General features: G+C 37.9%; 1 protein-coding gene across 3 annotated transcripts in view; it reads right to left on the reverse strand.

The window, feature by feature from the left end:
* LOC140185739 (exocyst complex component 6-like) overlaps positions 1 to 15,576 on the reverse strand; it is a 183,521-nt gene that overhangs the window by 105,456 nt on the left and 62,489 nt on the right. For all 3 annotated transcript variants that reach the window (XM_072239333.1, XM_072239334.1, XM_072239335.1), the window contains exons 8-15: positions 15,365 to 15,433; positions 10,645 to 10,728; positions 10,502 to 10,548; positions 9,935 to 10,055; positions 5,025 to 5,096; positions 2,712 to 2,809; positions 805 to 910; positions 128 to 237 (exon numbers count right to left, since the gene is read on the reverse strand). In XM_072239333.1, coding sequence (XP_072095434.1) covers positions 128 to 237; positions 805 to 910; positions 2,712 to 2,809; positions 5,025 to 5,096; positions 9,935 to 10,055; positions 10,502 to 10,548; positions 10,645 to 10,728; positions 15,365 to 15,433 — 707 coding nt within the window. The remainder of the gene's footprint in view (positions 1 to 127; positions 238 to 804; positions 911 to 2,711; positions 2,810 to 5,024; positions 5,097 to 9,934; positions 10,056 to 10,501; positions 10,549 to 10,644; positions 10,729 to 15,364; positions 15,434 to 15,576) is intronic.

Here is a 15,576-nt window from a genome sequence, read left to right on the forward strand (position 1 = left end):
ACCTGGTCTCTTTCATTAAATGTTTAGCAAATGCATAGATCAGCTGGAACAAAACTGGAAAGGCTAGTTTAACTTCCCCATACAACAATGAAGTACAACTTTTGAATCTGAACTATCTCCAGCTTACCTTCGATGAAGAGATTCAGAAAATTTAAGGCTTGCGTAAATGAATTCTTTGAACTCCCTGTAGATCTCAGGGACTGACTGAGATACTGGAAACCTTTTTGGAAAAGGTTGCTATGGGGTGGGGGGTGGGGGGTGGGAGGAGAGGCAATTTAAAATTAAAAAGTGTACTAGAATATATTTGGTATGTATATATCCATTAAAAACTATTTTTTAAAAACAAGTTTTATAACAAATGCATGCAATCAGGAGACAGACTTCAAATTTGATGCAATTAAACCCATCTAAACACTTAGTTCCCTTAGATAAAATATAAATTTGACATTTGTACTTGCATTAAAATACATTATGTCCCTTCAGTTGCATTTGATTAAAAGTGACAGAAGAATCTTATTCCAAATCAACCAGATATGGCAATTTTAAAAAGGGAACGAGGGGAAACAGAAAGCAAGGTATTTGCATATTAGCCATCTCAATTAAGTAAGAGAACCTTAAATTTTATGAAGCATTAAACATAAGCAATATACTATGAGAAGCACCTTTATAGGTTTCTGCTCTAGAACTGAGCAAGATCTCATCTGAAATGCAAATTTAACAATGCTGTGAAGAATAGGCCGAACAAACAAATCAGAATGAAACATGTGGTCAAGAAGAAACTAAGAACATAACAAAGCTACGGACCTTTTCAAGTTCAGTGTCATGAAACGGAAATCGACTGATTATCATTCTATACTCCTCTTCATTTGCTGCAGGAATAGGACTGTAGTTATCAGATTCAAAAATGTCTCTGTTAAAAAGATCAAACATTCCTGTGAATTAGCATCATGAACAATGCAAATACATAGTCATCTGACAGAACATTAATTGGAAGGATTGGAATAATAGAATAATTAAATGTTTTCCTTAAAATCAAAGATTATTTTGAGGTGGGAAATTAAATTATCTCAGTAATTGTGTTTTTTTAAATTCATGGAAATTCTGGCTCACTGATGAGGGAATCATCTCAAACTGATTTGAATAAAGTGAAGAGCTTCCTTATGGAATTGAGGCAATTTTTTAAGTAAGGGTACTCCCAACCAAAAGCAGAGTTCTAGGAATCCGAAACAGTGACTAGGGGATAGATAGTGGTATCTTTCCAAGTCAGAAGTCTGTCAGAGGAGAGATTGCAGACAATGTTCTCATACACCAACACTCCTCTCCTTCAAAGTAGCCATAGATTTTAGAAGTGTTGTCAAAAAAGGCTTCAGCAATTAACTCCAGAGCATTTTCTAAATAGTGACTCTGCAGGCACAGTACAGATTGTGGAGATTTTGATGGCATCAGTCGAGTGAAGTGCTTTGGCTTGGTTGAACCTTAGGTGTCCTTTTTAAGCTCTACTTATCCAGTAGGTGAAAAATACTCTGCTGCACTTCTGCCATGCCTGAAAATGGTAGAAAGGCTTTGTAGAGTCAAGAGACAAGTAATTCAGAGAATACATAGCCTCCCATTTGATCTTGTGAGCAGCATTTCAATGGCTGGTCAAAGGTGATCACAAGGACATTGCTAGTGGTCAAATTGGTATCAATTGCTAAGAGTTTTTGATGGTAAATACTTCATATCTGAAAATGCTAATGTTACCTGTCACTTCATTCATGCCAGATATTCACTCAAGTTGTGCTACTTACAGGCATGGGCTTCTTCATTCAGTAGCAACCCAATTTCAAAATCATTTGCTGATCAGGCTTTAGGGGGCTAGCAGAAAGGTTACTGATGCAACAAATAGACAGATGGATCAACGGCATTGCCCATGAAATGTCTGCAGCAGTGCACTAGGACCAAAGTGACTGACCTGCATTACCATTTTTCTTTGTCTGAGATACTTCACCTTGGTTCCCAATTCCTCTAAATTTCAACTAAGCTTTTTCATGCCAAGGCCTGTAACTTTTCCCTCGCCTCTCAAATTATGCCTTTCTAGTTATTTGGATTGAGCTGTAATGAGATCTGGAAGTGCATGGTCCTCAGCAATCCTGATGAGTCCTGCACCTGTTAAAACAACTGAGCTTGGTGTATTTATTTCTGGATGAATTCTGGCTAATTGTGCAGACCTTTTGCTGTTTACATTGTTCCTGACGGCTCCACCAATATCATGTGAACTGATTGAAACTGATTTCCAGGATGGCAGGGGACCACATGAGAAGTCAAAGATGAAAGATTATTGCAAATGCTTTAACCTCATCCTTGCCCTATATAACACTACCAAGGAGGTCGAGGATGTTTTCAGGACTGTCTCCTCCAGTTGTCTATCACCATTCGAGATTGTGTGTGGCAGGACTATCAAGAAAAAAAGATAAGGTACAATATTGCCTGTAGTTTAACGTACTCCAACAGATACTGTGGATTTTACCATACATTTTAAGGCTCTAACATATCATAAACATGTAGAAATTATAAAAGGTGGCAGTATTTGAGAAGTAACAGGTGCACTTCAAGGAAGGTTATGTTATGGAGATGGAAAACAGTTTACTTTGAACTTTGAATAGATTCAAACAGTATTAGTAACTTATCTTTTCACATCAATATGATAATACATTTTTCATAAAAGAACTAACCTAAACACAACTGCCCATTTCTTTAATAAAGTTTCATTATATTGATCACGAATTTCAAGTAACAAGTCAAAAAGTCTGCTCACAGGAAATCCATAGCCCTAAAAAAAACAAAATTAAGAACATGTGTATATCATCTAAGACAAAATGAAAGATTCAATTCAATTTAGTTGCAGAAAAGCACAATAAAATTCAAAAAACTAGATTAAAATTCAAATTTTTCAAAAGATAAATTCTGGAATATTTTGCCTAATTTTGTGATATGCTGGTGTTTTGGATATCTTTCTTGCAGTTGGATTGCAACTGTTTTTCTCTGAAGACAAGCAAGGTTGATGGCTTTTCACTCTGCTCCACAATACGGTAGGTAACATAACTAAAGAGACTCTGTTAACAATCCTGGGAACAAACTCTATGGATAGTCCATGTAACAATGGCTCAACAAAATTCAAACATTTGCTCAGCTGAATTGCTTAAATATCAAGCAAATGCACCCCAAGATAAATGCTCCCAGTAAATTGTGGAAATGTTGGGAAAGTTTGTCTTCAGTTCTCTAGAGTACAGATTCTGGCTGTTGGAACTTATGTAAAAAGAAAAGTTTATTTTAACTAAGCTGATTGAGTATACAACTAAAAAAGAAACTAAAAGAAATAAATTAAGAGACCTAGCAGTGAGCTTTGGTTCAGTTAGGGATGTCAGTAATTACAACACATGTAACTTTCCAGAAAAGGTGTTTGTGTGCAATACGATAAATTAGTTAGAAAGCACAAAGCCAATGGAACTAAAAGGAAAGTAGTAGCAGTGATAAGAGATCGATTTTTGTGATAGAAAGTCATATTGAATGTTATCTAACTAGAGAAAGATTAACAGCAGCGCTACCAAAGCATCAAAGATGAGACCACTTCCTTTTCCTGATACAAGTTGATGACTTGAATTTCCATGTACAAGAAACAAAATTTTCAGGACAACACAAAACTACAGCTAGTCGTAGAGGACAATAATATACTTCAAGAGAATAAATGTTGCTAAATCAGTCGTCACATAGCAGACAACTTTAAGAAAGCTTTGAGAAAGACAAAGTGATACACTTTGCTAGAAAGCAGCAGCAACTAAATAGAAACATTTTTTCAGCAAGATGGGTTGAGAAGGAATACAGTATAGGATCATCATTTACAAAGAAGTCAGAATCAAAATAAAAGTGTTATGATTCTTAAAAACTAATTCCACCCACAAATGAAGTGCTCCATTCACTTATAAATGCAAATATCTTTGAGAGTTCAGGAAAGATTTATTACATGCAAATTCAGGGAAGGTTATAATATCCAAGGGCCAAAAACATGCCAATTTGATCAAATCATCAAATTACATTCCTCACTACAGAAAGGTAGTTAGCAAGTTTCAGGGATTACTTTCATCAGATACTTATAGGTATGGAAGTGGCCAATTAATCTAAACTCTGGTGTTTGAAAACTTACAATTGTTCCCAGTGCTTTCTTCCCTCAGAATGGTTGATTGAGCATATATACTATATACACATACATATATACATACAGACACGATATGAAGCAGCATCATATTTTGTAGCTCATTCACTTTCACATATGGGAAATTGTGTCTGTTTTATGTTCAATTCTTCCAGAATGAATACTTTTCTCTCACATATTCCAGTTACATTTGCATTCCTGGTTTGATCAGTTTAATTTAACACAATACATTTACTATCAAGCAGCGAAAATCTATATTTTAACAGGGATTTTAGCTCAATTAAACATGTGGAAGTATCAAGAGCTAAGGAAACTAATATCCCATCTGAAAACTTACCAGCAGATCCTTTGGTACATTTTGTGTGATTTGCTGCAAGATGTGAGTATTATTTCATATTTTAAATGCTTTCAAGCTTTCTGCCCTGTTCCAGGACAATATAAAAACCACCACCTTGTCTCTTACTCACTACATTTCTTGCCAATATTCTAACAAGAGGCAACATCTTATGTTGCATATGGTTTGTGAAGATTTCACAATGCGATTAGATTTTGTGTCCCTTGTCCCAGCAAGTGAATATACATAATTGGTTAAATCTTTTCACATGATTCATGGTAATATTCTCTTCTGATTATTCCTGTAATCCTCAAATACTACAACACTAATAGAACATTGTACAAGGGGAAAAACTCATTTGCTTTGTTTTCATTCCTCTGGATTTTACAAATTTTTTTCTCAGGATACCATTAATATATTCTCTTTTTCTACCCTTCTCAAAATTTTGATTTCAAATCAATTTAGGACAAAAGAGAAAAATTTTAATGAGCTAATACCTACTTGCAAAGTGTCAGCGTAAACGACAATTAGGTTCTTCAACTCCAAAACAAGGTCAGGATCAGTGCAATAGGACTAGGAGAACAATATTAAAGATGTTACTACTTAGAAAAGTGCAAAGTCATAAGTTTCATCCAAAGAAAAAATATAAAAATTATGCATTTTCAAGTACAGTGGCTTTTTCATCATGTATTTAATAGAATTTTTTTTTACTCATGTATACCACGCCACCATTTTAAACACTGAATAAATCTGTAGTAATATCTCTATTAATCATTCCAAAAGCTCCACACAATAAGTCAGGAGGCATGTTACTTGTTCAATTCTACTGTGCCAGGAAAATGAACAGTTGGGCATTATCCCAGGACACAAATTTATTTCAAGAGTTAAATGATTTTCAAATTACAAGGAATAATATAACAGTTTACAAAGTGAAATTATTAAGACCTTGGAATAAATATTATCCTATCACTGATTTCCAGTTTCAACAATTAAAAATTGCCACCTGCAAAATATGGAAAATATAGAAAGACTGGAGCTACTGGAATGGACCAACAAAAATTGCTGGAGGAAAATCAGGTGGTCAGGCAGCATCTACATACTTCCTTTTTCCATTAACATTACTGGCCTCCATGTATGCAACACTGTTCGTTTTTATTGAAATAAAATGGTAGAAATACCCAGCAAGTCAGACACCCATCTGTAAGGGAAAAAGTTTGTGCTTTAGGTCAATGACCCTTCATAATTTCTTCAGCATTCTCCTGAACCACTCCTCCTACAGTCTCTATGTTCAAAAGCTCCAATAAGTATTTTGTCTCATGACAGCTGTGACCCAACTTGAGTTTTTAAAGCATTTTTAGTTTTAAATTCAAAATTTCCTGCATCTGCTATACTTTTTTGGGGGCTCTAGAATTAATAGCTTAGTTTGGAGTTATCAAATTGGCATGAATCCAAGAATTGAAACAACATAAACCAGATTAACTGAGTGCTGAATTCCATGTAATATTTCACAAAAAGCTGATGGAACTCAACAGGCCAGGCAGCATCTGTGGAAAAGAATAAATGGTCAACTTTTTAGGCAAAAACCCTAAGTCCTAAGTCCCACCAGCATTTTGTGTGTGTTTTGCTTTGGATTTCTAGCATTGGCAGATTTTTATCGTGTTTGTAATATTTCACTGTAATTATCGTGTTAAATAGAAAAAAATCTAGCTAATTTAATTTAAAATGCAATCAGAGACTTCATTCTGACTTTCAAAGATACTTTGGCATGTTCTTTGTTCATTTTATAGACTAGATAATATCCCTAATGCAAAGATCTGAATTTGCTGCATTAGGTGAGTTTGCTGATAGTTTTACTGGTGGGGTGTATTTTGGAAACAGAGCATTTAGAATGATAATTAGGAATTGTTTCTTGGTAGTGCTTTGATTACTAAACTATTCAATCTGATCTAATGAAGAAGTCAGTTAGGACTAATGAGGACAGATTGTAACAATAACAGCAGATTAACTCTGCATATTCTAAACTCCTGAACTAAAAGCATGTTTGGAAGGCTCAATCAATTGTAAATCACTAGAAGATTATGCAAATAGCCCCCAGCTGTGATTTAAATCCTAATTCTGTTGAGATAAACAAAAGCTTGGCAGGCCCTCTCCCAAATCCAAGTACCTTTTAATTACAAAAAAAGTCAGAGGTGTAATCATTCATTTCTTTGACACATACTTGTCAATGAACATGGGAATGTGGAGTGTTACCAACAGCAGATACATTGCCCTCCCACAGATGAAGTCAATTACAAATATCAAAAGAGGCCCACACTGGACTTCCACCAGGTTTTTGAAGGTTTCATATAATATTAGATTTGTGCCTATCATCCAGCCACTGAATACACATAGCTGGCTAAATCTTTTCACCATTCCTCATGACCAATATTCATCATCATGGCACAAGTACAAATCACTTTAAATTATTTTCATCCTAGAATTAATAGCACAGCTTGAGGTTAAATAAAGAGTTGATGTTTTGGGCAGAGACCCTTCATCAAGACTAAGGCTATGTCCACACTACGCCGGATAATTTTGAAAACACCGGTTTCGAGTAAAAACAACAGGCGTACATACTAAGCGCTTTTCAAAATATCTCTGCCCACACTAACACGGCTATTTGGGCGAATTTCCTCTACTGGGCACGCGCAGGACACACAGAAAACAAGCAAAGAGGTAACGGTATATTTAGTGCGCGTTTATCCAGTTACAGACTAGAAAAACTTCAAAGGAATTGCTTTTGGCTCTCGCACAGGAGGACTTAAAACTGAGAAAAACAAATACTGGAGCGTATGGAGGCAACCGACAGGGAGTTCACGGACAGCATGACCTGGCTGACGACGAACAGTGAAAAACTGACTAACCCTGTTGCATTACTAAAGCACCTTGTTAAATGTATAAAACATGTCTGTATCAGTGTTATCTTGTATTTCCATACAATGTCACATTAGGCTTTTACACATCTATTGTCAGAGAAGTACTTGCATAAATAGGTAAACCACCTTCATACAGCAAGGACAGAAAACAGGGCAAAGTGAGTATACTTATTTATTCAGTAAGCTATGGGTCAAAGTATTTGGTGAGTACATTTCTAAATCTTCTGGCTTCAGTCTCGTTGCCATCTGTTCTGAAATTGTTGGGTTATGTAGGGGGGTTGCATTCAAGAAAATAATGAAATGTCGCACTGCGGCCATCTGTTCCGGCACATCATGACAGCATTTTAAATAGTCAAAGAAGCTCACTTTACAATTTAACTCTCACGCCGTTCACACCAACTGCGCATTATAACAGCTGTATGGCAGTGCTTGCGCAGTACCAAGCCCAACATTGTGGGCCGAAGGGCCTGTACTGTGCGGTACTATTCTATGTTCTATGTTCTAGAAGCAGAAAAAGCATTGTTGTTATGGTGTTGTCCTGACAGCGTTTTTAAATCTCTCCGTTTACCCCGTACACACTACAACGGATATTAGGCGTTTTCTGATTTATTCACTCTGGAGACCGTTTCTGCAAATCTCTGTTTTCGGGGGATGAAAATGCCACTTTAGTGTGGATGTAGGGTCAAAACCAAGAGAAAAAGCTTCGTTTTCAAAATTATCCGGCATAGTGTCGCCTAATATCCTAATATCCGTTGTAGTGTGGACGTAGCCTTAATGAGTCTTTACTCTTTTCCAGAGATGTTGCCTGAACTGCTGAGTTCCTCCAGCATTTTGTGTGTTGCATATATCAAGGGAGGTGATTTGACTCTCATAACTACCTCAATCCACTGACATCTTCTACAAGCCCACTGACTCTCATAACTACCTCAACTATACCTCTTCCTTCTCCGCCTTCTGCAGGGATCGGTCCCTCCGCGACTCCCTGGTCTACATGTCCCTCCCCACGGATCTCCCACCTGGCACTCATCCCTGTAAGCGCAAGTGCTACACCTCCTCTCTTGCCACCATTCAGGGCCCCAAACAGTACTTCCAAGTGAGGCAACACTTCACTTGAGTCTGTTGGGGTCATCTATTGCATCCAGTGCTCCCGGTGCAGCCTCCTCTACACCGACGCAGATTGGGGGACCACTCCATCCGCCAAAACAGACAGGATCTCCCAGTAGCCACCCACTTCAACTCTGCTTTCCACTCCCATTCAGATATGTCCATACATGGCCTCCTCTACTGCCATGATGAGGCTACACGCAGGTTGGAGGAGCAACACCTCATATACCATCTAGGTAGTTTCTAGCCCCTTGGTATGAACATAGAATTCTCCAACTTCCGTTAATTCCCTCCCCCTCCCTTCCCCTATCCCTATGTCACTCTGCCCCCTCCCCCAGCTGCCTACCACTTCCTTCTTGGTTCTGCCTCCTTCTACTACCCATTGCGTTTTCCCGTATTCTTTCTTCACCTTTCCTGCCTATCACCTCCCTGCTTCCCCTCCCCCACCCCTTTATCTTTCCTCTTACTGGTTTTTCACCTGGAACTGACCAGCCTTCTCCTTCCCACCCTCCCCCCACCTTCTTTATAGGGCCTCTGCCCCTTCCCTCTACAGTCCTGACGAAGGGTTCCGGCCCGAAACGTCGACTGATCTTTTCCATGGATGCTGCCCGACCTGCTGAGTTCCTCCAGCGTATTGCGAGTGTTGCTTTGATCCCAGCATCTGCAGATTATTTTGCGCTTACAATTGACCTGATTCTATCTATTGACATGTTAATTAAAATAACCCAGTTTATTTAATTTAAAATCAAAGTTATTGGAGACTTCATTTTGACTTCAACAGATACTTTGGCACATACTTTACGGGCTACATGACATCCCTGCTGCATTAGTTCGTCTAATGCACAACTGCACAAGGTGAACATTGCCGACTTGGAAAAGCATTTAGAGTGATACCACAGAATACCTCTACTTAATTCCCAAGTATTGTTGAATTAAACTGTTTAAAAAAAAACTTGTATAACCAACTTTTACCTTGAACGTTTCACGATTTATAGTAAAATATTTAAAATCTCCAATTATGTTTGCAGAAACTCTGACACATGTACTGATAAAAAATACTGAGTCCAAATTGCAAACCAATTTGGATTTAAATTTGCAGCAGCACCACAAACAAGTTGAAAGGAGGTGCTAACAACACACAAAGTTGCTGGTGAACGCAGCAGGCCAGGCAGCATCTCTAGGAAGAGGTACAGTCGACGTTTCGGGCCGAGACCCTTTGTCCAGGACCCTGCTGCGTTCAACAGCAACTTTGATGTGTGTTGCTTGAATTTCCAGCATCTGCAGAATTCCTCGTGAAAGAGGTGCTAAGTGTCTGAATTTGCATGTTCCTCTCCCAAGACCCTTCCGTTAAGTATACTTTAATCACTTAAAAACTGCAATCTGATAACTTACTGAATGGGTTCTTAAGACAGCAATTATTTTTGAAAGTGCCGTGTTCCAGAGCTCATCAGTAAATGCTCTAGTCACCAACCCTTGTGTTGCATGTAATATATGATCTTCCACCACAAAAAATCTAAAAGACCAAAAAATATGAGTATTAAAAATCTCATTACAGATGAAAAATTTAACATTGGACATAAATAAAATATTTTATACCTTTTATCAAAATCCTCGAGGAAACACTAGGGCAACCCACAAGTGTCACCACACTCCTTGTGCCAACATAGCATGCCCGCAACTTAATAACCCTAACCCATAAATCACTGGTAAGTCACAGGAAGAACATACAGGCAGCAGTAGGAATTGAACAATGATCACTGGTGTTGTAAAACATTGCGCCTACTACTACAGTACTGTGCTACCTCTCATTTATAAGAATGACCTGTCCTATTTTGAGATGTTTGTTACAGCATTCATCATCTTCTTTGAAGAACTGCACATCCAAGCTACTACTGTTTTAAAATTTCAAAATATCACTTTAAGATGATACTAACAAGCCTTTAACAGAGAAGATCTTACCCAACAATCTGGTTAAAATACTTTCTGTAGCCTTCAACAGTTTCATGCTATTGTGAAACCAAAAAAAAACAAATTTAGTAAATGGTTATATGTATATTAAACACGTAAAACACACAACTGTTAGCTATCATTCCAAACATTACCATATTTGACTGTGGCTGTAACACCAGTCCTGCTTGCTTCCTTCGCTGTCTTCTATAGTAGTTTTCAAAGGTTTCACGATCACCCTGCAATAAAAAGAAATAGAATAACAAAAATTCAAAGCAAATTGTCATTACTTTCTTTTATTGCAATCTTATTTTCATCATTAAAATGTCATAATATTCCCAAATCTGTTGTTAGCATTCATTAAAAGCGTCAAGAAGTTTCACCCACTCCCCTTTTCCCAGTTTCACCTATCTGCTGCCACCTTGTACTTCTTCCTCCCATTACCCCCACCCTTCTTATTCTGAATTCTTCCCCCTTCCTTTCCAGTCCCGATGAAGGGTCTTTGCTCAAAACATCGACTGTTTATACCCATCCATAGATGCTGCCTCACCTGCTGAGCTCCTCCAGCACATTGTGTATTGCTCTTGATTTCCAGCATCTGCAGTACCTCGTGTCTAAAACAATTAGGATTTTTCTGGGGTGACTTGATATATTAAAGCCTTACAGCAGACCCAATAAATTCCCAGGAATATCACTGAAGCACACTCCATTTTGCCAAAGCTTAATTCCCGATGCTCTCCCATGCTAATGAAATGTATGCTATGCTCACATTTTACCTATTTATTGTAACAGTAATATCTCCTGGCTTACACATTTCATTTCCAGTCTTGATACATTTGATGTTTGCTTATGCTGAGACTGTTCTCTCAATGGTAACATTCTTGTGGGAGTAGCAACAGATTACAAAACTAAAAATACATCAGCATGATCTTCTAAGCTTAGTTGTAAAATATTAATTGGCGTCAATAAATAGCAGATATGCATCATAGACTAGCCTTCAACTCAACTCTCACTCCAACTGGATAAGAGTAGCTGTTTGGAAAGATGAATTCTATTCAATTCTATTCAGGAATAATCCAGTCTGTTCTCTGTTCGTCTATCACTGTCTGGTTTGGATCAGTTACCAAACAAGACAAGAATAGACTCCAAAAGAACCATCAGGGCTGTGGAAAGGATTATTGGTGGGAAGCTGCCCTTGATCCAGGACTTATATGCATCCAGAGTCAGGAAGCGAGCAAGCAGCATCATTGCAGATCCATCACACCCTGGACATCACCTATTCCAACTCCTTCCTTCTGGTAGGCACTTTAGATCACTGTATGCCAGGACAAATAGGTACAAGAACAGTTTCTTTCTGTATGCCATCAGTTGTATGAACACTTGAATTTTAGTCTATTATAAACCAAGTCCACCTGTACATACACAGGTATACCTCATTGTATATAGTTCACGATTATTTGCACTATTGTTTTGTTTGCCTTTTGATTCTGTGCAGCGAGAGCTCAGGGAAACCGGCATCAATTTCCCTGCATGTGTCCACATACTAGGCGATAATAAAGGATTCTGATTCTGATTCTGAGAGATGAATGGGCCCGTTAAGGCACAACTCATCTTTTCCCACCAAGCCTTCCTGTTTGTACCATTCTCTTTTGCAAAGTTACAGAGTTGTATTTAATTCTTACAAACGCCAGGTTTTGTTGACAATCCTCACTACTTAATTCTTTCAATAACCTGCACAGTTGTTACAACACCTAAAAACAACTTTGTTTCTTTCTAATACTTTGAATTCTTTAAAAAGTACAAAGAACATTTGTAATTTGTTAACTTTAAGTATCAGGCATAGCATTTGAAGTCCTGCAGGCATGAAGACTTTCACAAGTTGTTTTTATGCAGTCCCTAAGGTAAGGAATGATTCGCACCCACTTCAAGTTTATGGATTCAAAGGCAATTGATAATTCCAATATGGGAGTCACAGACTTTCCATAAATGGAGCAGACAATGGTGTGTGCAGTGGTGAAATCATCTTGTTGTTTGTGCAAGAATCTGTGACAGAACCACTTGAATAGTGCATCTTTACCTAATTTGGCATCAGACATGAGAACTACCTGGGATTCCCCTTTGGGGCCAAATGAGCAACTAGGGCTTTAATTCTGTGATTCAATTGGAGAGAAAGACTGACATTGTTTCGAATATCGTTTCGGCGATTTTGGAGGATTTTGTGAAGACAAAATGGTGGCATCCTTCCAGAGTCTTGAGTTGCAGGTTAAAGATATATAACATTCAGTGGCCACTTTATTAGGTATATCTACTCATTAATGTAAATATCCAATCAGCCAATCATGTGGCAACAACTCAATGCATAAAAGCATGCAGGTATGGTCAAGAAGTTCAGTTGTACAGCCCAAACATCAGAATGGGCAAGAAAAGTTAGCTAAGTGACTTTGAAAGTGGAATGTTTGTTGGTGCCAGATGGGGTGGTTTGAGTATCTCAAGATCTCCTGGGATTTTCACACACAACAGTCTCTAAAGTTTACAAAGAATTGTGCAAAAAACAAAAAACATCCAGTGAGTGACACTTCTATGGGTGAAAACGTCTTGTTAATGAGAGAGGTCAGGGGAGAATGGCAGACCAACAGAAAAGCAGCAGTAACACAATCACGTCTAACAACAGTAGTGTGCAGTAGAGCATCTTTGAATACACAACATATTGAATCTTGAACTGGATGGGCTATAGCAGCAGAAAACCACACCAGGTTCCACTCCTGTACCCAAAAAAAGTGGCCACTGGGTGTAAATCATTGAATGTATTGCAAAGGAAGTCTTACAACACTGGAGTCAAATACTCAAGGTACTTGTGTTCATTTTTGGAGGGAAAAAAATGTCTCAAACATTTGTGCTAAAGAAGCACTCTTGATTTTTTTCATTCCTATGAATGCAATACAATTTTTCTGCAATATGGTTTGATTTTACTGTGGAGGTTATTGCTAGGTCAGAGCTGTATTAGCTTATTAGTTCTTCTAAGAGCATGGCACTTATGCTGTGAATAAGAAAGGCTTTCAACTAATAGAAGTAAATGCAATATTAACAAAATCATGAAGAATATCTACGCTATTAAGAACCAGTTTTAAAAAACCATTTAGGACATAGATCTATGAATGAGTAGAGATGTCCATTAAAGTGAATAAGTTGGTGAAACAGGCATTCGTTATGTTACAATTGTTCAAGTTGGTGAGGCCACACTTGGAGTACTGTACAGTTTTTGTCACCCTCTTATAGGAAAGACATGGATAAAATGGAAAGACTGCAGAGAAGACAGATTCCACCTCCCCCCCCCACAAGGACCTGAGTTATAGGGAAAGATTGGCCACAATACGTCTTCCTTGCAACATAGGGGAATGAAGGATGGCTTTGCAGAAGTGTCTAAACTTATGAGGGTATATACAAGGTGGACAGTAACCGTCTTCTCTCCCCCCCAGGTTGAGGAGTCCAAAACTACAGGGCAAGAGGGAAAAGATTTAAAGGCAACCCAAAGGGCAATTGCTTCACTCAAAGGATGGTAAAAGTATGGAATGAGCACCAGAAGTGGTTGAGGCTTGAGGGAAATGTGCCAAATACGGGAAATCATACTAGCTGGGTGGGCACCATGGGTCATAGGGGCTGTATCCATATGCTGTATGCCAACGCAACTAAAAAGATCAGTCAGCTAAATGCACTTGTAGAAATTTGGCAGAGAGAGAGAGAGAAAGCTGCAAAAGATGGAAAAGTGGATGCGAGGTGGAGAACTGAACAGGGAAGAGAGAAAGGTTTACAGCGGAAGGTTGAACTGGAACAGGTGATGCTGAATTGGAGATAATGAAGACTGCACAAACTGATTACATTGATTCTGGAATGTAGACTAATTTTCCCTGAGTTTATATTCACATTGAGACTGGAAGTGCTAAGATCTGATTTTACATTGCATTTAAAATAAATGGAAAGCAAGAACAAGAGGAGGAGAAAAAAAAATGTTGACCATGAGAGCCATAAGTCAATGAGAGGCTCCAAATGCAAAGACAGAATGTACTTAGAAGGAAACAACAATTCCCTTAACAAATTCAGATGTGTAAGGGAGAACAAAACTAAACAAGTTGTAGACGTGCCCATCACAGCATTTGCCACACTCTTGGGCTCTTTGCCAAATTCTGCTTGCAATAGCTCAAAAACAAGGCACTTCTTAATGTTTAATCTTCACAGCAGGCTAATATCAAAAAGGCCATAGTTGTCAAGAGTGGAGCTAAAAATGACGTACAAGAGATTGAAATTAAAAGAGATTTCTGAGCCATACAGAAACCTCCAAGAATCTTAAATAGATATATACGTAGATACTTTATTGATCCCAAAGGAAATTACTGTGTCACAGTAGCATTACAAGTGCACAAACATAAATATTAGAAGTAGAAAGAAGAAAAAGTTACCTCAAAACAATCTAACAGGAGGGGGTCACCACTCCCCTCACAAGAAGTATATAAGCACTTTTATTGGGAAATTCAAAATCCTGGTATTCTAAAGCTGCAATTCCCAACCCACCCCCATGAGTTGTTCAACAGCACCTACCTAAAATTATTGACTTCTAAGCAAAGGCAAAACAAATATATAACAAACCAGATTAGATCTCTTCAGATCTTTGTTGTGGACATTAAGACAATTTTAAAGCACTCCTTTTAATAAGGATTGTGTTACATCAATTTTCAAATTTTGTTGTTTGAACTCTAGCTGGAGAGAATACCTACCGCTATTTCACAAGCAAGTATCTCTAGTTTTCATTAATCTCATCACATTAATCAACTACAATGTACACATCCAATCAACATCAAACACAAAATGCCAGGAACTTACCAAAATGGTGTATATATGTAGACATCGGTAAACAGGAGAGAAATCTACTAGATCTTGGGCAGTGAGAACCTGCAAAGAATGTGCATTCTTAAGTATTTATGATCAAACATTTAGACAGGCTAAAATAACAAGCCATGCTTTCAACTGTTAAAATTGTCAGAACCCATTTTCAGAACCTTTAATAATTATATATTCAGGAAGATCAGTACAAA

This window comes from Mobula birostris, chromosome 21, assembly GCF_030028105.1.
Source record: "Mobula birostris isolate sMobBir1 chromosome 21, sMobBir1.hap1, whole genome shotgun sequence".
Classification (NCBI taxonomy): domain Eukaryota; kingdom Metazoa; phylum Chordata; class Chondrichthyes; order Myliobatiformes; family Myliobatidae; genus Mobula; species Mobula birostris.